A 14,845-nucleotide genomic window follows, 5' to 3' on the forward strand; every position below is an offset into this window, starting at 1 on the left:
ATCACATGGAAAGAATATAGAAAAGACAGCAGAGATTGTAGATAAGACAGCAGAGGATCAAGCTCTAGGACATTTAATGTTCTGGTCAGGTAGAGGAAGAAGAATCATCCAAAGAGACTGAGAAGGAGCAGCCAGTGAGATAAGAGTAAAACCAGGATGTTGTAGTGTACCAGAAGAGAAGAGACTAAAGGAAGATCACCAAAGTCTTGTGCTTCCAAGAGGCCATGTAAGATGTCAGAAGAGAATGGATCAATGCCACTGGCCAGTTTCAGTGAGAGACTTAAAAATTTAAAACTTGAGACTAAAGATTCTCTAATCCAGTGAGCTCATTTTATTGTGTAGAGATTGATAAATAAGGGCTCAATAAATGTTTGAATTCCTTTCCTGTTATCACTTCTCAAGCTAGGGTAACCAACTGTCTGGGTTTGCCCAGAACATTCAGCTTAAAACTACGGTAAGTTCCTCCTGGGATGACTTTTATTGAACAGTGGCTAAGCCTTGACGAGAGGACTCTGCCCAGGGCATCTGAACTGGTGTTTAGTGTTCCTTTCCGTCAGAATAGGAGATTTTCTCAGTCAGGGAACCAGACTAGTGTTTAGTTTTATTTCATGTTCTGGCTTGAGAATCTATCTCAAAATAGAACAAGTTTTCCCCACTATCTGAAAGTAGAGTGTTCCTTTGAGACCTTCTTTATAAGCCAAAATGGCATAAAGTAAAGAAGTAATTACCATTAATTTTTATGGGAAATTTTTTTGGGGTGTTCCCAGGCTCAGAAAATAACATACCAAATCATGCCAAATAGCACATAAAACCTAAAATAATATTAGCCTAAAGTAAAAGCAATGCCACTCTTACTGCTCAGGGTGTATACTGCCTTTATGAGGGCTTGCTGCAAAGGCAAACACTGAAATATATATTTTTTACCTTTTTTCATAAAAGTGAAAATCCTCTTTGGATTTCTTCCTGCTTTTGAAAACAGGTACAGATGTTCTTCTGCTTAGATAGAGTTATGTCCTAATAAACCCATCATAAATTGAAAATATCTTAAGTTGAAAATGCATTTAATACACCTAACCTGAACATCCTAGCTTATTCCGGCCTAGACATGCTCAGAACACTTAGATTAGCCTCCAGTTGGGCAAAATCATCTAACACAAAGCCTATTTTATAATCAAGTTGAATAGCTCATGTAGTTTATTATGTGTATTGTGTTTGCACCATTGTAAAGTCAGATTGTAGTTAAACATCTGGGTTGGGGACCGTTGTACTAATGTAGGTCTTTTATAAAAGTGAAGTGGCATAAAGCAGACTTTTGAAAAACAGGGCATACCAGTAACTCTGTGTCTATTTTTGCTGCTTCTGCGATAAATTGTTTTAAGAATTCATTACATAGTGTTAAATTAATTCAAGTTGATAAGATTTCAAATTACTTTAAAGAGAGTGAATTTAAGGAACTTTATTTTATGCCCTTTTTACATAGATGTCTAGTGAATAAACTTGATTGCTTTATTGATGCTACTTTTTAGTACTGAAGTCCAGAGTTCTGAAATGAACGATAGTTTTTATTTATCCTTCTGGAAGAGAGTGAGATGAAGGATTGGGACTGCATTTCACGTAAAGTTTAACATTTTCTATGAAGTGGTTACATTGCTCTTGTAGAGACAGATTGTGTTTATTGACCAGTAGAAATATATGTTGCCTTGCCATGACATCACTCAAGCTTTTCTGAAGCCTTTTCATTAATATCGAGTATTCCATTTCATTGTAGGAATAGTGTACAGAAAAGTTCAACTCGACATGAAGTTCTTTAATTTTGTGGAGATATCTATAAGTCTTCAAAACTTATTTTGGAGTGTTTTAAATTTTGTTTTAGTTCTGGCATTTAAATGTATTGTATATGGAATTTAGGTTCCTAAGTGTCAGAAAATTAATGGCTAATTGAGAAATATTAGCCTGCTCTGCTTTGGAGGTCAGTGACTACATACATAAAAGTAGCGTGTATTAGGTCTAATAACTTTTTTATTTTGGAAAATTTATTTTAATTAAGGTTTTAATTTTCTCCTGATTGCTGATAATCCTTCTTAGTTTTGGCATAATTTACTACCATGTAGAAATTTCCTCTATTAGTTGGTGTCATGAAATAGTTATATTCAAAGTCAAAGGTAAATCCCTCCGGAATACATTTGGTGTACTCCCTTGTGCTTATAGTAGTTTTATTAAAAACCTCTTATTAGTTTTTACCATACCTTATTTTTCCAGTTTATAAATGGAAACAAAGGTTTATGAGAGACTAATTATGTGGTTCTCATTCCAAATAGCTATAAAAATACTTTTTGAATACAGTATTTTATGTAATCAGAAGATAGGACTCTTTGGCCTGTCACACACTGAAATAACAGGTATGTAATTTTTTTCATAAAAGGAGATAGTCTTATCTCTGTTGATTGCTACCCCTAACCCTTTTGAGTTCCTCGTTTTATATAATAGTTGGTGAATATTTATTGGTTTGAATTCATACTTTTACTGTAAAAGGTGAACCACTTATTTATCCATCCAATTATTCTTAATTGAGGGATTTTTAACCTTAGCCTGAACCAACCTGTTTAAAGCTTTTCTTTGTTATACTAGAATTGAAAATAAAGAAATTCAGAATCACAGTGAAGAATATAGTCATACCTTTTGTGGTAGTGTTTTAAATTTACGATAGTTAATGAATGAATGTTCAATTTTTTTTATATTTAGAAAGCAAAGAATACTAGCTGTTGATTACTTAAAATTTGATGTAAATCCTTAAGTGCATGAAGTCTAATTCCAGTTTGATTAGGATGTAATTAACATATAACATTGTATTAGTTTGTATATTGTGTACAATTTAATGGTTTAATATATGTATATATTGCAAAATGATTACTACAGTAAATTGATTAACATGCACCACCAAACATAGCTACAGTTGTTTTTCTTATGATGAGAACTTTTAGGATCTATTCTCTTAGCATCTTTCAAGTATGCTGAAAGAGTATTTTTAACTATAGTCAATATTGTTATCTATACAATATTATTAACTATAGTCACCATCCTATAAATTACATCTCAGAATTTAATTGTCTAGTGTCTTATAACTGGAAATTTGTACTTTTTGACCATCTTTACCCATTTCTCCCACACCCTCTCCCTGGCAGCCAGCAATCTGTTCTGTTTCCATGAGTTGTTTTTCTTAGATTCCACATTTAAGTACAGTCTTTGTCTTTCTTTGTCTGGCATATTTCACTTAGCATAATGCCCTCAAGGTCCATCATAAATGGCAGGATTTCTTCCTTTTTATGACTGAATAATATTCCATTGTATATAAACACCACATTTTCTTTATCCTTTCATTCGTTAATGGACACTTAACGTTGTTTCTGTGTCTTGGCTGTTGTAAATAATGCAGCAGAAGCGTGGGAGTGCTATATCTTTTTGAGATAGCGATTTTGTTTCTTTTAGATATATACCCAGAAGTGGAATTGCTGGATCATCTGGTACTTGAAGAACCTCCATACTGTTTTCCACAGTGGCCGTACTAGATTGTATTCCCACCAACAGTTTGCAAGGATTTCCTTTTCTCCACATGCTTGCCAGTACTTGTTTTTTCTTGTCTTTTTGATGATAGCCATTATGACAGGTGGCAGGTGATATCTCATTGTGGTTTTAATTTGCATTTCTCTGGTGATGAGTGATGTTGAGCACCTTTTCATGTACCTAATCGCCATTTGTTTGTCTTTGGAAAAAATACCTGTTAAAACCTCTGTCCATTTATAATTCAGATTTTTTTTTGTTACTGAGTATGAGTTCCTTATGTATTTCGGATATTAACCTCTTATCCGATATGGTTTGCAAATATTTTTTCCATTTTATAGATTACCTTTTCATTTGAGGATTTCCTTTGCTGTGCAGAAGCTTTTTAGTTTGATGTAGCCCTGCTTGTTTATTTTTGCTTTTGTTGCCTTTGCTTTTGGTGTCAAATTCAAAAAATCATTGCCAAGATCAATATCAAGGAGATTACCTGCTATGTTTTCTTCCATGAATTTTATGGTTTCAGGTCTTATGTTGAAGACTTTAATGTATGTCGAGTTTATTTTTGTGTGTGGTGTAAGATAGGGGTCCAGTTTCATTCTTTTTCATGTGGCTGTCCAGTTTTCCCAACAGCTTTTGTTGAAGACTATCCTTTCTTCTTTGTGTATTCTTGGCTCCTTTGTAGTAAATTAATTGACCGTTATTTATGGGTTTATTTTTGGTCTATTTATTCTGTTTCATTGATCTATGTGTCTGTTTTTATGCCTGGCACCTTTTAAAAAATATCTTTACACATTCATTTGATTGTCACAACAACCCTAATATGATAGGTATTATACTTTTTCTCTCCTTTTACATGTGAAGAAACTGAGGTACAAATTGTCTAAGTGAATTACGCAAGGTCTCATTGCAAGTGAGTGGTGGTACTGAGCTTGAACCAAGGTAGTCTGATTTCAGACTTCACATTCTTTTTCATTAAGCTATGTTATTAATTTTATAATAAAAGAAAAAAATTAAGATTATTAGAATCACTTACCCTAGAGATAAACAGTACTGAAATGGAATAGGGGGCTGGGATGAAGAAAATAAGTATTACTATATTAAGTTTTTTCCATCTTTGTGAGACATTCTCCAGTGTAGTACAAGATTTTCTTTTTTTCCCCTGGTTATTATTAATATGAATATTTTAAAATGTGTTTTAATGTTCTATTTAATTTTTTATTACTTTTTTTGTCTTTTGATCCTGTCGGAGATTGTTTTCCTATATTTATTAGGAATTTTGGTCATAAGCTCTACAAACAATTTATAAATATTTTTTTTAGCTGCTTTGGAAAATATTTACTGATCTTTAAATAGATACTTAGATGTAAACTAGCTCAAAGAGTAGTTTAAAATATCCTGGATTTAAAAATAAACAGACAACAACCCTCCCCACCACACAAAAAACAAAAACTGTTTTACTCCTTCTAAAGAATATTTTTTAGATCTAATTATAAGGCTTCCAAAATTTTAATTTTATACCATGAATATTTATTTGGTACCCAGTGGTAATAATGACTACATTTATTGAGACCTTGCCTAATTGTGCAACTCTGTGCTAGAGACTAAAAAAAGAAAAAAATCTTGTCTTTCACTGTTCCCAGTTTGGTGAGGGAGAAGAAAGTCATATACATATGGGTTAATTTAATTTAGTAAATGCTGGAATTTTGAATGATATAATGGGAGAGCACAGAGTAGTAGTTATTTAATTTAATGAGGAATCAAGAGAAAATATTTAGAGCAAGTTAATTCTGTACTGGCACTCTTAAAGAAAGTAGAGAAGGGAAATAGCTTGGGTCATAGAAGATCCTGATCTGTTTGGAAGCAGTGAATTGGGTATGCATGGCTAGAGAGTGTAGGGGAGCCGGAATGGGGGAGGTAGGGGTTGCAAAGTATTAGAAAATGAATCTGCTAATTGGTGAAGAACTTTGCCAAACTTAATGAGTTTGAGTTTTATTTAATATGCGGTAAGGAACCCAGTAGACCTATGTAAGCAGGAGAATGACACAAATATATTTATTTTAAGAAGATAATTCTGATTGTAGGGTTGAGGCTGGCTCCAGTGGAGTTACTCCAGCAGGAGATCCTTGCAGCAGTCCAGCCAAAAGATATGATCTGTGACAGTGGGGGATGGAGAGGAGAGATCTAATTCAATTAATATTGAATAATTTCAGAAACCGATTAGATGTATAGCTTAAGGAAAAGAGCTTTTTTGTTGTTGTATTCTCTGGATTTTTTCCCTTTTTAACTTAATTGTACATTAATTTCTATCGACAGTAGAATTGGGGCAGTCGAAGGCCCCTGTTCTGAACTTTGTGCAAAAGTACTGTGTACTTGCTAACATTTCAGAGATGTTAAAATGTGAGATATGTGCATCATATGTCATATGAGGGTTAATATGCTTTGATATTTTCTGTTTTATTCTCATTAAAAAGGTTAGTCTCAATCTACTGAATGGGTGATAATGTGCATTTTGAAAAATACTGAAATTTGTGTTCATGATTTGTAGTATATATATTTAGCTTTTTATGTAATAGTGTAAATTTGCTTTGTCAGTGGTCTGGCTTTAGAGTCGTCATTAAAAAATAAGATTAGTTATTCTAAGTGCAGTTACAAATATATTAAAATATTGTAGAAGACTTAATATTGTAAGCCTTTTTACTTCTAATTAAAAAAAGCTCCAGCAAAAATGTAATAGGTTACTTCTTCATTTGATGCTAATCTTCCTATGTTTTAAGCGTGAGATATATTAATAATTTTTAAAATAATTTTTCCCTGGGCATTCAGTATTCTTGTACAAGAATTGAAACTGGTATTAAAAAATATAACATACTTTCTTCCAAAGAGAAGTTCCAGTATATGGTGTCTTGGGATCTTTGCTATTACAGAAATACTTCTGTCTGTTTTAGAACTGATTTTACACAATCATTCAATCTTTTAATGTGATAGGACCTAGATAAGACTTTATTGTCAGAGATCACTGAACCTTATTTTTTTCTTTTAAGTGCATAGCACATGTCTAAAACTTAAGAAGGTCCCATTTCATTAGCATAGTCATAATTATTTTGTGAGACAGTTTTCCTTGTTATGTTACCTGGTAAGCATATTTCATGGTTAGTCTTCACTGCTTTGAGATTCTGGATTGACTTGAATAGAGACAAAACAGATCATTCTCAGACTGAATTCATTCACTACAAAGATTAGAATATTATTTTATTCATGACATTTGTTAATTATCATTGTTCTTGGTACAAAATATATTGGATCTTTTTTTTAAAAAGAAGCATATGTAAAGGTTAAGAGAAATCTGAGTTCATATTGGAGATCATCAACTTGTATTGGTAATTCTATCATTTTATTATGTTGTAATTTTGGGAAACTTGAATGAATTGCTTTGCTTTCTTTAAAAGGAAAAATTTAGCAAAAATAAGATCACCGTGATAGCTTTATAAACAAATTAAAATATCTTACTGATCTAAAAGAATAAGATGTTCTGAGTACAACATTTGTTTTCCCCATTGATTGATCCAGTGATTTGTCTGATGTGATTAGACTTACCTGCTTCCTTTCTCTAGAGCTCTTGATGAAATACCTTCCTGGAAAAAAGACCATACAGATTTTTTGTCAAAGTGTATGAGTTGCTGTGTTTCCCCAGTAGAATCTCCTACAGCTTTAAAAAGCTTCATAATTTTTTTCTTCTAATGGAGTAAGATAATTATGATATTGAAACAAATGTGTAGCTGCCAACCAAAACAAAGAACCAATCTGTTCTAAGTGCTTTATTTTGATTTTGAAGAAACATTTTTCCCTTTAAGTTTATAGATCTAATTCATTTTATGTACATTTAATATGAAGTTTTATATTTCTGAAAATTTAGAAAAGTTATGGTAGTTTGATTTATATGTTAGAAGGTATTCACTTTGTTTCAGACTATGCCAAATAAAGTTGTGTACTCATTCTAGGAAAAATATCTGAAGACTTCCATTAACAGTTACAAAGCACAAATCCTCCTTCCCATTATCAAAGTAAACTAATAATTACCAGAAGAATAAAAGTATAAAGGTCAAAGAAATTCTACCATCTAGAGAAAACTGCCAGTAGTATTTTGTTGTATTTCTTTGCAGTTGCTCTGTGCATTCTTTGAATCTTTACTATATGCTGGCTGCAGCACTGAATAAGATCTGCAACACATGGTCTTTGCCCTCTCTGAGCACCACTGCAGTCTAAAAGGGTAGAAACATGAACTAATAACTTCAGTTTGATGTGGTGGGTGCTAAGCTTAAGACAGGCAAAAAAAAAGAGTTCAGAGAATTAATTCCTGGACAATATGAAATCTGAGGTTACTTGTGAATTTCCCATTAAATTTTATGTCTTATTATTTAGATCAGCAGCACAAGCATTTTATACCTTTAGATTATCGTCATTATTTTGATGGCCAAAATTCTTTTCCCTTTGTCCTTTTTGGGTTTATTTGTAATTGATTCTAATTAGAAATACTGCTTAAGGAACATTCTTTTGTCTGTAATTCCACTCCTCCAAATGTTGGATTATTTCCTTTTTTTTCCTTAGCTTTATTGAGGTATAGTTGACAAATAAAATTGTAATATATTAAAGTATAAACATGATGATTTGATATAAATATACATTGTGAAAGGATTTTCACCAGATTTGATATAAATATACATTGTGAAAGGATTTTCACTCATCACCTCATATATTTTTTTTTTTTGTTTTTAAGGTGAGAACACTTAAGTTCTACTCCCTTAGCAGATTTTAAGTATATGAAACAGTGTCGTTAACTATAGTCATCATATTCTATGTTAAGTTCTCAGATTTAGTCATCTTATAACTGAAAGTTTGTGCCCTACCAGTCTCTTCCTATTTCCCCCCAGCAACCACCATTTTACTCTCTATCAGTTGACTTTTGTTTTTTAATTCTACATATGTTATATCATGTATTTCTCTTTTTTTGTCTGACTTATTTCACTTAGCATAATACCCTTCAGGTTCATCCATGTTGTCATAAATGGCAGGGTTTCTTTCTTTTCTATGGCTTAATAATATTCTGTTTTATATATATCTCACATATTCTTTATCTGTTCATCTGTCAATGGATGCCTAGGTTGTTTCTACACTTTGGCTATTGTGAATAATACTTCAGTGGACATGGGAGTTAAGATATCTCTTTGAAATAGTGATTTTGTTACCTTTGAATTATATATCCAGAAGTGGGTATCAATATATGTCCACAAAAGTATATGAACATTTCCTATAATATGTTTGACATCATTTTTCAAATATTTGTCAGTAATATTTAGTATTATAGATAATATTATAGATTATTTTAAAAATCTAAAAACCGTATTTAAATTTCGTTTATTTACTTTGTCATATCTCTATTATTAGTAAGATTGGACATCTTTTTATATCTTTAGTTGCTATTCCCATACTATCTATGCTATTTTCTGGGTATTCATAAAAAAATTTGAATGAATAGGTTTGCTTTTGGGAGAGAGAGAAGTGGGCTGGTTGTCCTTTTTGATAATGTTTTAGACAGGACTTTGAGTTCATTTAGATAGGATATTACCTGAAGAGAACATTTTGGTATAGATTATAGACAGTTAAGAGAGTAGGCCTGGTGACAATTACCTTCATCTAATGCTTTAATGTGTGCTTATTTGATCTTAGGGACTAAGATAAGTGCCATCCTGAGAGGTTTAGACTCTATAGAGTTTTGAGTGGTCGTTCTAGACCTCAAAGCTAGTAGGAGTGTCTCTGAGGCCAATATTTTTTAAACTTGTGTTAATTTAAATGTATATAGCTTTTGAGGCTATTTATTACTTCATATATTTATAAAACCGTATACATTAATAAAAACTCAATGTGGCATAATATTTTATTAAAACTAAATCTTTAATGTTGGGATTAATATGGTAGAAAATAGCTTCAGTTTGAGTTTTATTCTGTTTATGTATTTTGATTTTAATATTAAAAGTGGTAAAATGATTTAAGTAATTCTATGGACATATTTGTCATTTTGTGATCCTTACCTTTAAACTGCTGGAAGCCACTCCCTGCATGCCAGTTTCAGGTGTGTCACATGATAATTATAAAGATGTCTTGTTTCACATCATGATGGTAAGTGCCCATTATGTTATTCACCCTTTACTTAGTAACTGCAGTTGCAAACATCAAATACAAATGGGGGCATTGAAATTATGTGATAATAAATCTGTTTTTTTTTAGTTAACTATACGGACAGATACAGTGGTATTGAAATTAGGTAGAAATAATCTGCTTTGAGATAACTCATTAGATCATCTGTAATGTGCTTATTAATTTTTTTAGACTATCATTAAAATGAGAACCCAAAATTGTACAGAACTTTTTAACTCTCACAAATAAGCCTGCAGGCTCCAATTTGGAATCATGTTAGCCCTTAATAAAGATGAATGCTTCTGTTGCTTTTATATAAAATTCAACGGATTTAAAATTGCTCTTTTGTATTACTGTAAAAATTTCTAGATATTTATTATTTATTTCTACATGTAACCTTCATGAACTAGTCATAAATAGTTAGTTCACAGACTGGCACTGGCCAATGGATATACTTTGATTTGGCATTGTAATAGACAATAAAAGAATAAAGTGAGCAAAAAAGTAAAACAATGGATGAATCAGAAAAAGGCAAATAAAAATTAAGTAAAATAACATAAGTGAAAATAATGTTCAAGAGAACATCAAAAGTGATAACTTAGCTAAAAAATAATAACTTAATGTAACTCAAAAGAGAAAATTGAGCAAAGAACCAGGAAGATGCTGTGGTGTTAAACTTTTATCAAAAGATAACTAAAGAAATAAAGTCACTTAAAATAATGCAAAATAATTTAAGATTTTAAGTGATAGCATGTAGTATTAAAAATAGATTTTTTTGACCTTCCATTAGCATATTCTTCTTATATTGCCATGCAATATGATTCAGTTAGACTTTATCTGAGCCCCAGGTCTTCGCTAATTCCTGTGTATGGAATCACAGATGCCTACCTATCCAGTGTTCCAGAGCAGAGCACTGACATTTCCAAATAGATGAAAGATTTGACATTTTAAATAAGAGCTGTATGGATTTAAAACCTATATGCAAATATCAGAGTCCTTCAGCCAGAGAAAGCTGCTAAATCAGCATTGAATTTATATGTGTGTGATATGTAAGTTTATTTGGTGAATCTTAGATATTATTGATCTATTTTAATTATTTGGGGCAGAAAATAACATTTTATACCTTATGTGTATTTTTTACAAGGTCAGAAAAAGATACTTTCTGCCAACTCATAGAAATTATAAGTGTGTTAATTTTTGCATATTTTTCTTTGTAGGCCCAGATTATTCTTCATCAGCATGGTTACCTGGTACTGAATCATTGTGGCAGGCCACAACTGTTCCATCCAACCATCGAAATAACCATATCAGGAGACATAGTATAGCTTCTGACAGTGGTGACACCGGCATTGGAACTTCCTGTTCTGACAGCGTGGAAGGTGAGCTAAAATTCTTAGTGTTTAGCTATGACTATTTGGAGAAAGGTTGTGATTGAGAACATTCAAAGGATGTGTTTTATTGTTCCAAACTAAGAAATAATGTTCAGTATTGTTATATATATCAAATGAAATTGTCCCTCTGATCATATTAGTTTTTCCTTCACCCACTCTTTAAACTAGACTTTCTGTTCTCAGTAAATTGTAGATTCACATGTAATTTTAAGAAATAGTGCAGAGAGTCTTTGCACCCCCTTCCCCATGATACTGTCTTGCAAAGCTACAGTACAGAATCATAACCAGGATATTAACATGGATACAATCAAAGTAGAGAACATTTCTGTCCCTACAGTATACCTAATGTTACTTATTCCCACTTTCCCCTCTCCTTTAACTCTTGGAAACCACTAATCTCCATGTCTACGATTTTGTTATTTCAAGAATGCCGTATAAATGCAGTCATGCAGTACGTAGCCCTTTGGAATTGGGTTTTTTCCTATGGAGATTCATCCAGGTTGCGTGTATCAATAAGTTATTCCTTTTGTTGCTGAGGAGTATGTGTACAGCAGTGGTGGTATTGGGTAGACCACGTTTTGCTTAGCCATTCACCAATTGAAAGACATCTGGATTGTTCCAGTTTTTGGCTATTAGAGATAAAACTGCTATAAACATTTGTGTACAGGTTTTGGTGTGAACATGTGTCTTCATTTCTCTGTGGTAAATGTCCAGGAGTGCAGTTTCTGGTCATATGGCAGTTGCATGGTTAGGTTTTAAAGAAACTGTCACACTATTTTCCAGAGTGACTATTCTGTTTTCATCAGCAATGGGAATGGGTTAGTATGAGTAACCCAGTTTTCTTTTCATCCTTGCTGGCATTCAGTGGTTTTTAAATTTTAGCCCTTCTGATGGGGATAAATTAGTATCTCATAGTGGTTTTAATTTTCATTTCCTTAAAGATTAATACTATTGAACATTTTTTTTATGTGCTTGTTTGTCATCTTTGTATTCTCTTTGGTGAAATGTCTCTTCATGTCTTGCCCATGTTCAAATCAGATTTTTTTTTCCACTGTTGAGTTTTGAGAGTTCTTTATATATTTTAGATACTAATCCTTTGTTGGCTATGTGGTCTGCAGATATTTTCTTCCACACTGTAGCTTGTCTTCTCATCTTCTCACTGTCTTTTCCAGAACAAAAATTTTAAATTTGACAGAGTTCAATATTTTTTCCTATATGGATCGTACTTTGGAGTCAAGGTGAAGAATTCTTTGTCTAGTCCCAGATCTTGGAGATTTTTTTTCTTTTCATTATTTTATTATTTTCTTTATTATTTTATATTTTATATTTAAGTTCATGATCCATTTTGAGTTAATTTTTTATGAAGTGTGTGTGTTTGTTTGTCCCCAAGACCATTTTTAGGCCCAATGATTTGCTAGAAGGAATCACAGAATTAAAAAGTTGTTATATTAATGGTTGTGCTTTGTTACAGCAAAAAGATACAGATTTAAATCAGCAATAAAAAAAGAAGGAAGGGGCGGGGTCCAGGAGACACCAGGCTCAACCTTCTAGTGGCCTCTCCCAGTAAAGTTGTGTGGACAGTGTTTAATTCTCCCAGCAATGATGTGTGACATCACATACAGAATAATGCTAACTAGGCAAGGTCACCTGAGCCTTGGTGTCAAGGATTTTTATTGCAGACTGGTTATGTTCACATAGTTGACTGCCTGGGTGGACAACCTTAGTCTCCAGCCTTTGAGAAGTCAAGCTGATACCACATGGTTCAAGGCTTCTGTTATAAATCACATTGTTAGCGTAGACTAAATGGAGTGACCCAAGGTAAACAAAGACACTCTTATTAGATAGGATATTCCAAGGTTTAGAAGCTCCTAGGAGCTGGACAAGAGCCAAACCTTTCTTGGAATGTGCAGGATGTGGAAAACCCACACATGAGTTAATTCTTTCTGTACAGTGTGAGACTTAGATTGATCTTCATTTTCTTTGCCTAATCTTGAAATAAGGTAGAATAATTATTCTCATTTCATTCTTATTTTTCAAAATTATTTTAGCTCTTCTCATTTCTTTGTTTTTCTGTATAAGTTTTAGAAAAATTTCGTCTGTATCTGGTAGTTTAATAAGAATTGTGTTGATTGTATATATGGGGAGGATTGACATCTTTACTCTGGTGACTGTTCAGTTCATTAACATGGTTTGTTTCTGTTTAATTCGCTAGCGTTGTACAGTTTTAACATGTATGTCCTGTACATGTTTTGTTAGATTTACACCTAAGTATTTCATTTTTGGATGATCATAAATGTAATTATATTTCCAACTTTGGTGTCAGTGTCTTGTCATTATTTAGAAATACGATTTTTGTATGTTTATCTCATAGCTGGTGACATTGCTGAACTCACTCTTTAGTTGTAGGAGTTTTTTTCAGTAGATTTCTTGGCATTTTCTCTGTATACAATTACTCATCTGTAAATAGGGATGTTTTTCCTTTCTGATCCATATGCCTTTTATTTCCTTTTCTTCACTTATTGCAGTGGCTGGAACATCCAGCACAGTGTTGGATGTGAGTTCAGTAGGAGTGGATATCCTTGACTTTTTCCTGTTCTTAGAGATAAAATATTCAGTTGTTTACTGTTAAGTAGCTGTATAACAGATATTAGCTGTAGGTATTTTGTAGATTCCATTTATCAATTTGAATTAAGTTCCCCTGTAGTCCTACTTTACTGATTTTTTAAAAATTATAATGAGTGGATTTTGCAAATGGTTTTTCTGCATCAATTGACATGATATTCTTTAGCTTCTTGATATGATAGTAAATGTCATTGCTTACCATCCATCTCTAGAATAAACTCCACTTGTTCATGGCATGTAATTCTTTTTATATATTGCTGAATACTGTGTGTTAGTATTTTGTTAAGGAATTTTTTTGTGTATCCATAAGGGATATCGGACTGTAGTATTCTTCTTTTGCGGGGGGGGGGGTGGAGAGTATTGTCTCATCTTGTTTTGATATCAGGATAATTCTAGCTTTATTACACAAATTGGGAAGTGTTCCTTCCTATTTTCTAAAAGAGATTATATAGAATAGTGTTAATTCTTTTTTCAGTGTTTTGTAGAATTCTTCAGTGAAACCACCTGGGCCTAAGATTTCTTTTTCCATAGTTTTAAAACCGTGAATTCAATTTCCTTAATAGTTATAGGGCTATTCAAATGATCTCTTACAAATTGGATGAGTTGTGGTAGTTTTAATGGGTGGGGCAGGTGGTCCGTTTTGTCTGAGTTGTCAGATTTATACATGTAGAGTTGTTCATAGCATTCCCTTATTATTTCCTTGATGTCTGTAGCCTCTGTAGTAATATCCCCTGTTACCTTTCTGGTATTGGTAATTTGTGTCATCTTTCCTTTTCTTTTTTTTCTTGGTAGCAGACTACCAATTTTATTGATCTTTTGAAAGAATCAGCTCTTTGTTATATTAATTTTCTCTTTTATTTTGTTTTAGATTTCAGTGATGTCTGCAGTTATTTCCTCGGTGCTTTCGATTTATTTTGCTCTTTTTCTAAGTTCTTAAGGTAGGAGATTAGATTATTGATTTGAAATTTTTAAGATGTATGATTTAGTGCTACAAATTTCTTTCTCCCCATTGCTTTAGCTAGTCCCACAAATTTTAATATTTTGTGTTTTTATTTTCATTCAGTTCATTGTATTTTCTTAAT

General features: G+C 32.4%; 1 protein-coding gene across 4 annotated transcripts in view; it reads left to right on the forward strand.

Moving 5' to 3' along the window:
- CEP85L (centrosomal protein 85 like) overlaps positions 1–14,845 on the forward strand; it is a 129,568-nt gene that overhangs the window by 5,347 nt on the left and 109,376 nt on the right. For 3 of the 4 annotated variants that reach the window (XM_011358787.2, XM_011358785.2, XM_023529833.1), the window contains exon 2: positions 10,968–11,129. In XM_011358787.2, coding sequence (XP_011357089.1) covers positions 10,968–11,129 — 162 coding nt within the window. Of the gene's footprint in view, positions 1–10,967; positions 11,130–14,664; positions 14,702–14,845 lie in introns of those variants that run through there. The other variant, XM_023529834.1, reaches the window with a different exon arrangement.

The sequence above is a fragment of the Pteropus vampyrus genome, unplaced genomic scaffold, assembly GCF_000151845.1.
Source record: "Pteropus vampyrus isolate Shadow unplaced genomic scaffold, Pvam_2.0 Scaffold43, whole genome shotgun sequence".
Classification (NCBI taxonomy): Eukaryota; Metazoa; Chordata; class Mammalia; order Chiroptera; family Pteropodidae; genus Pteropus; species Pteropus vampyrus.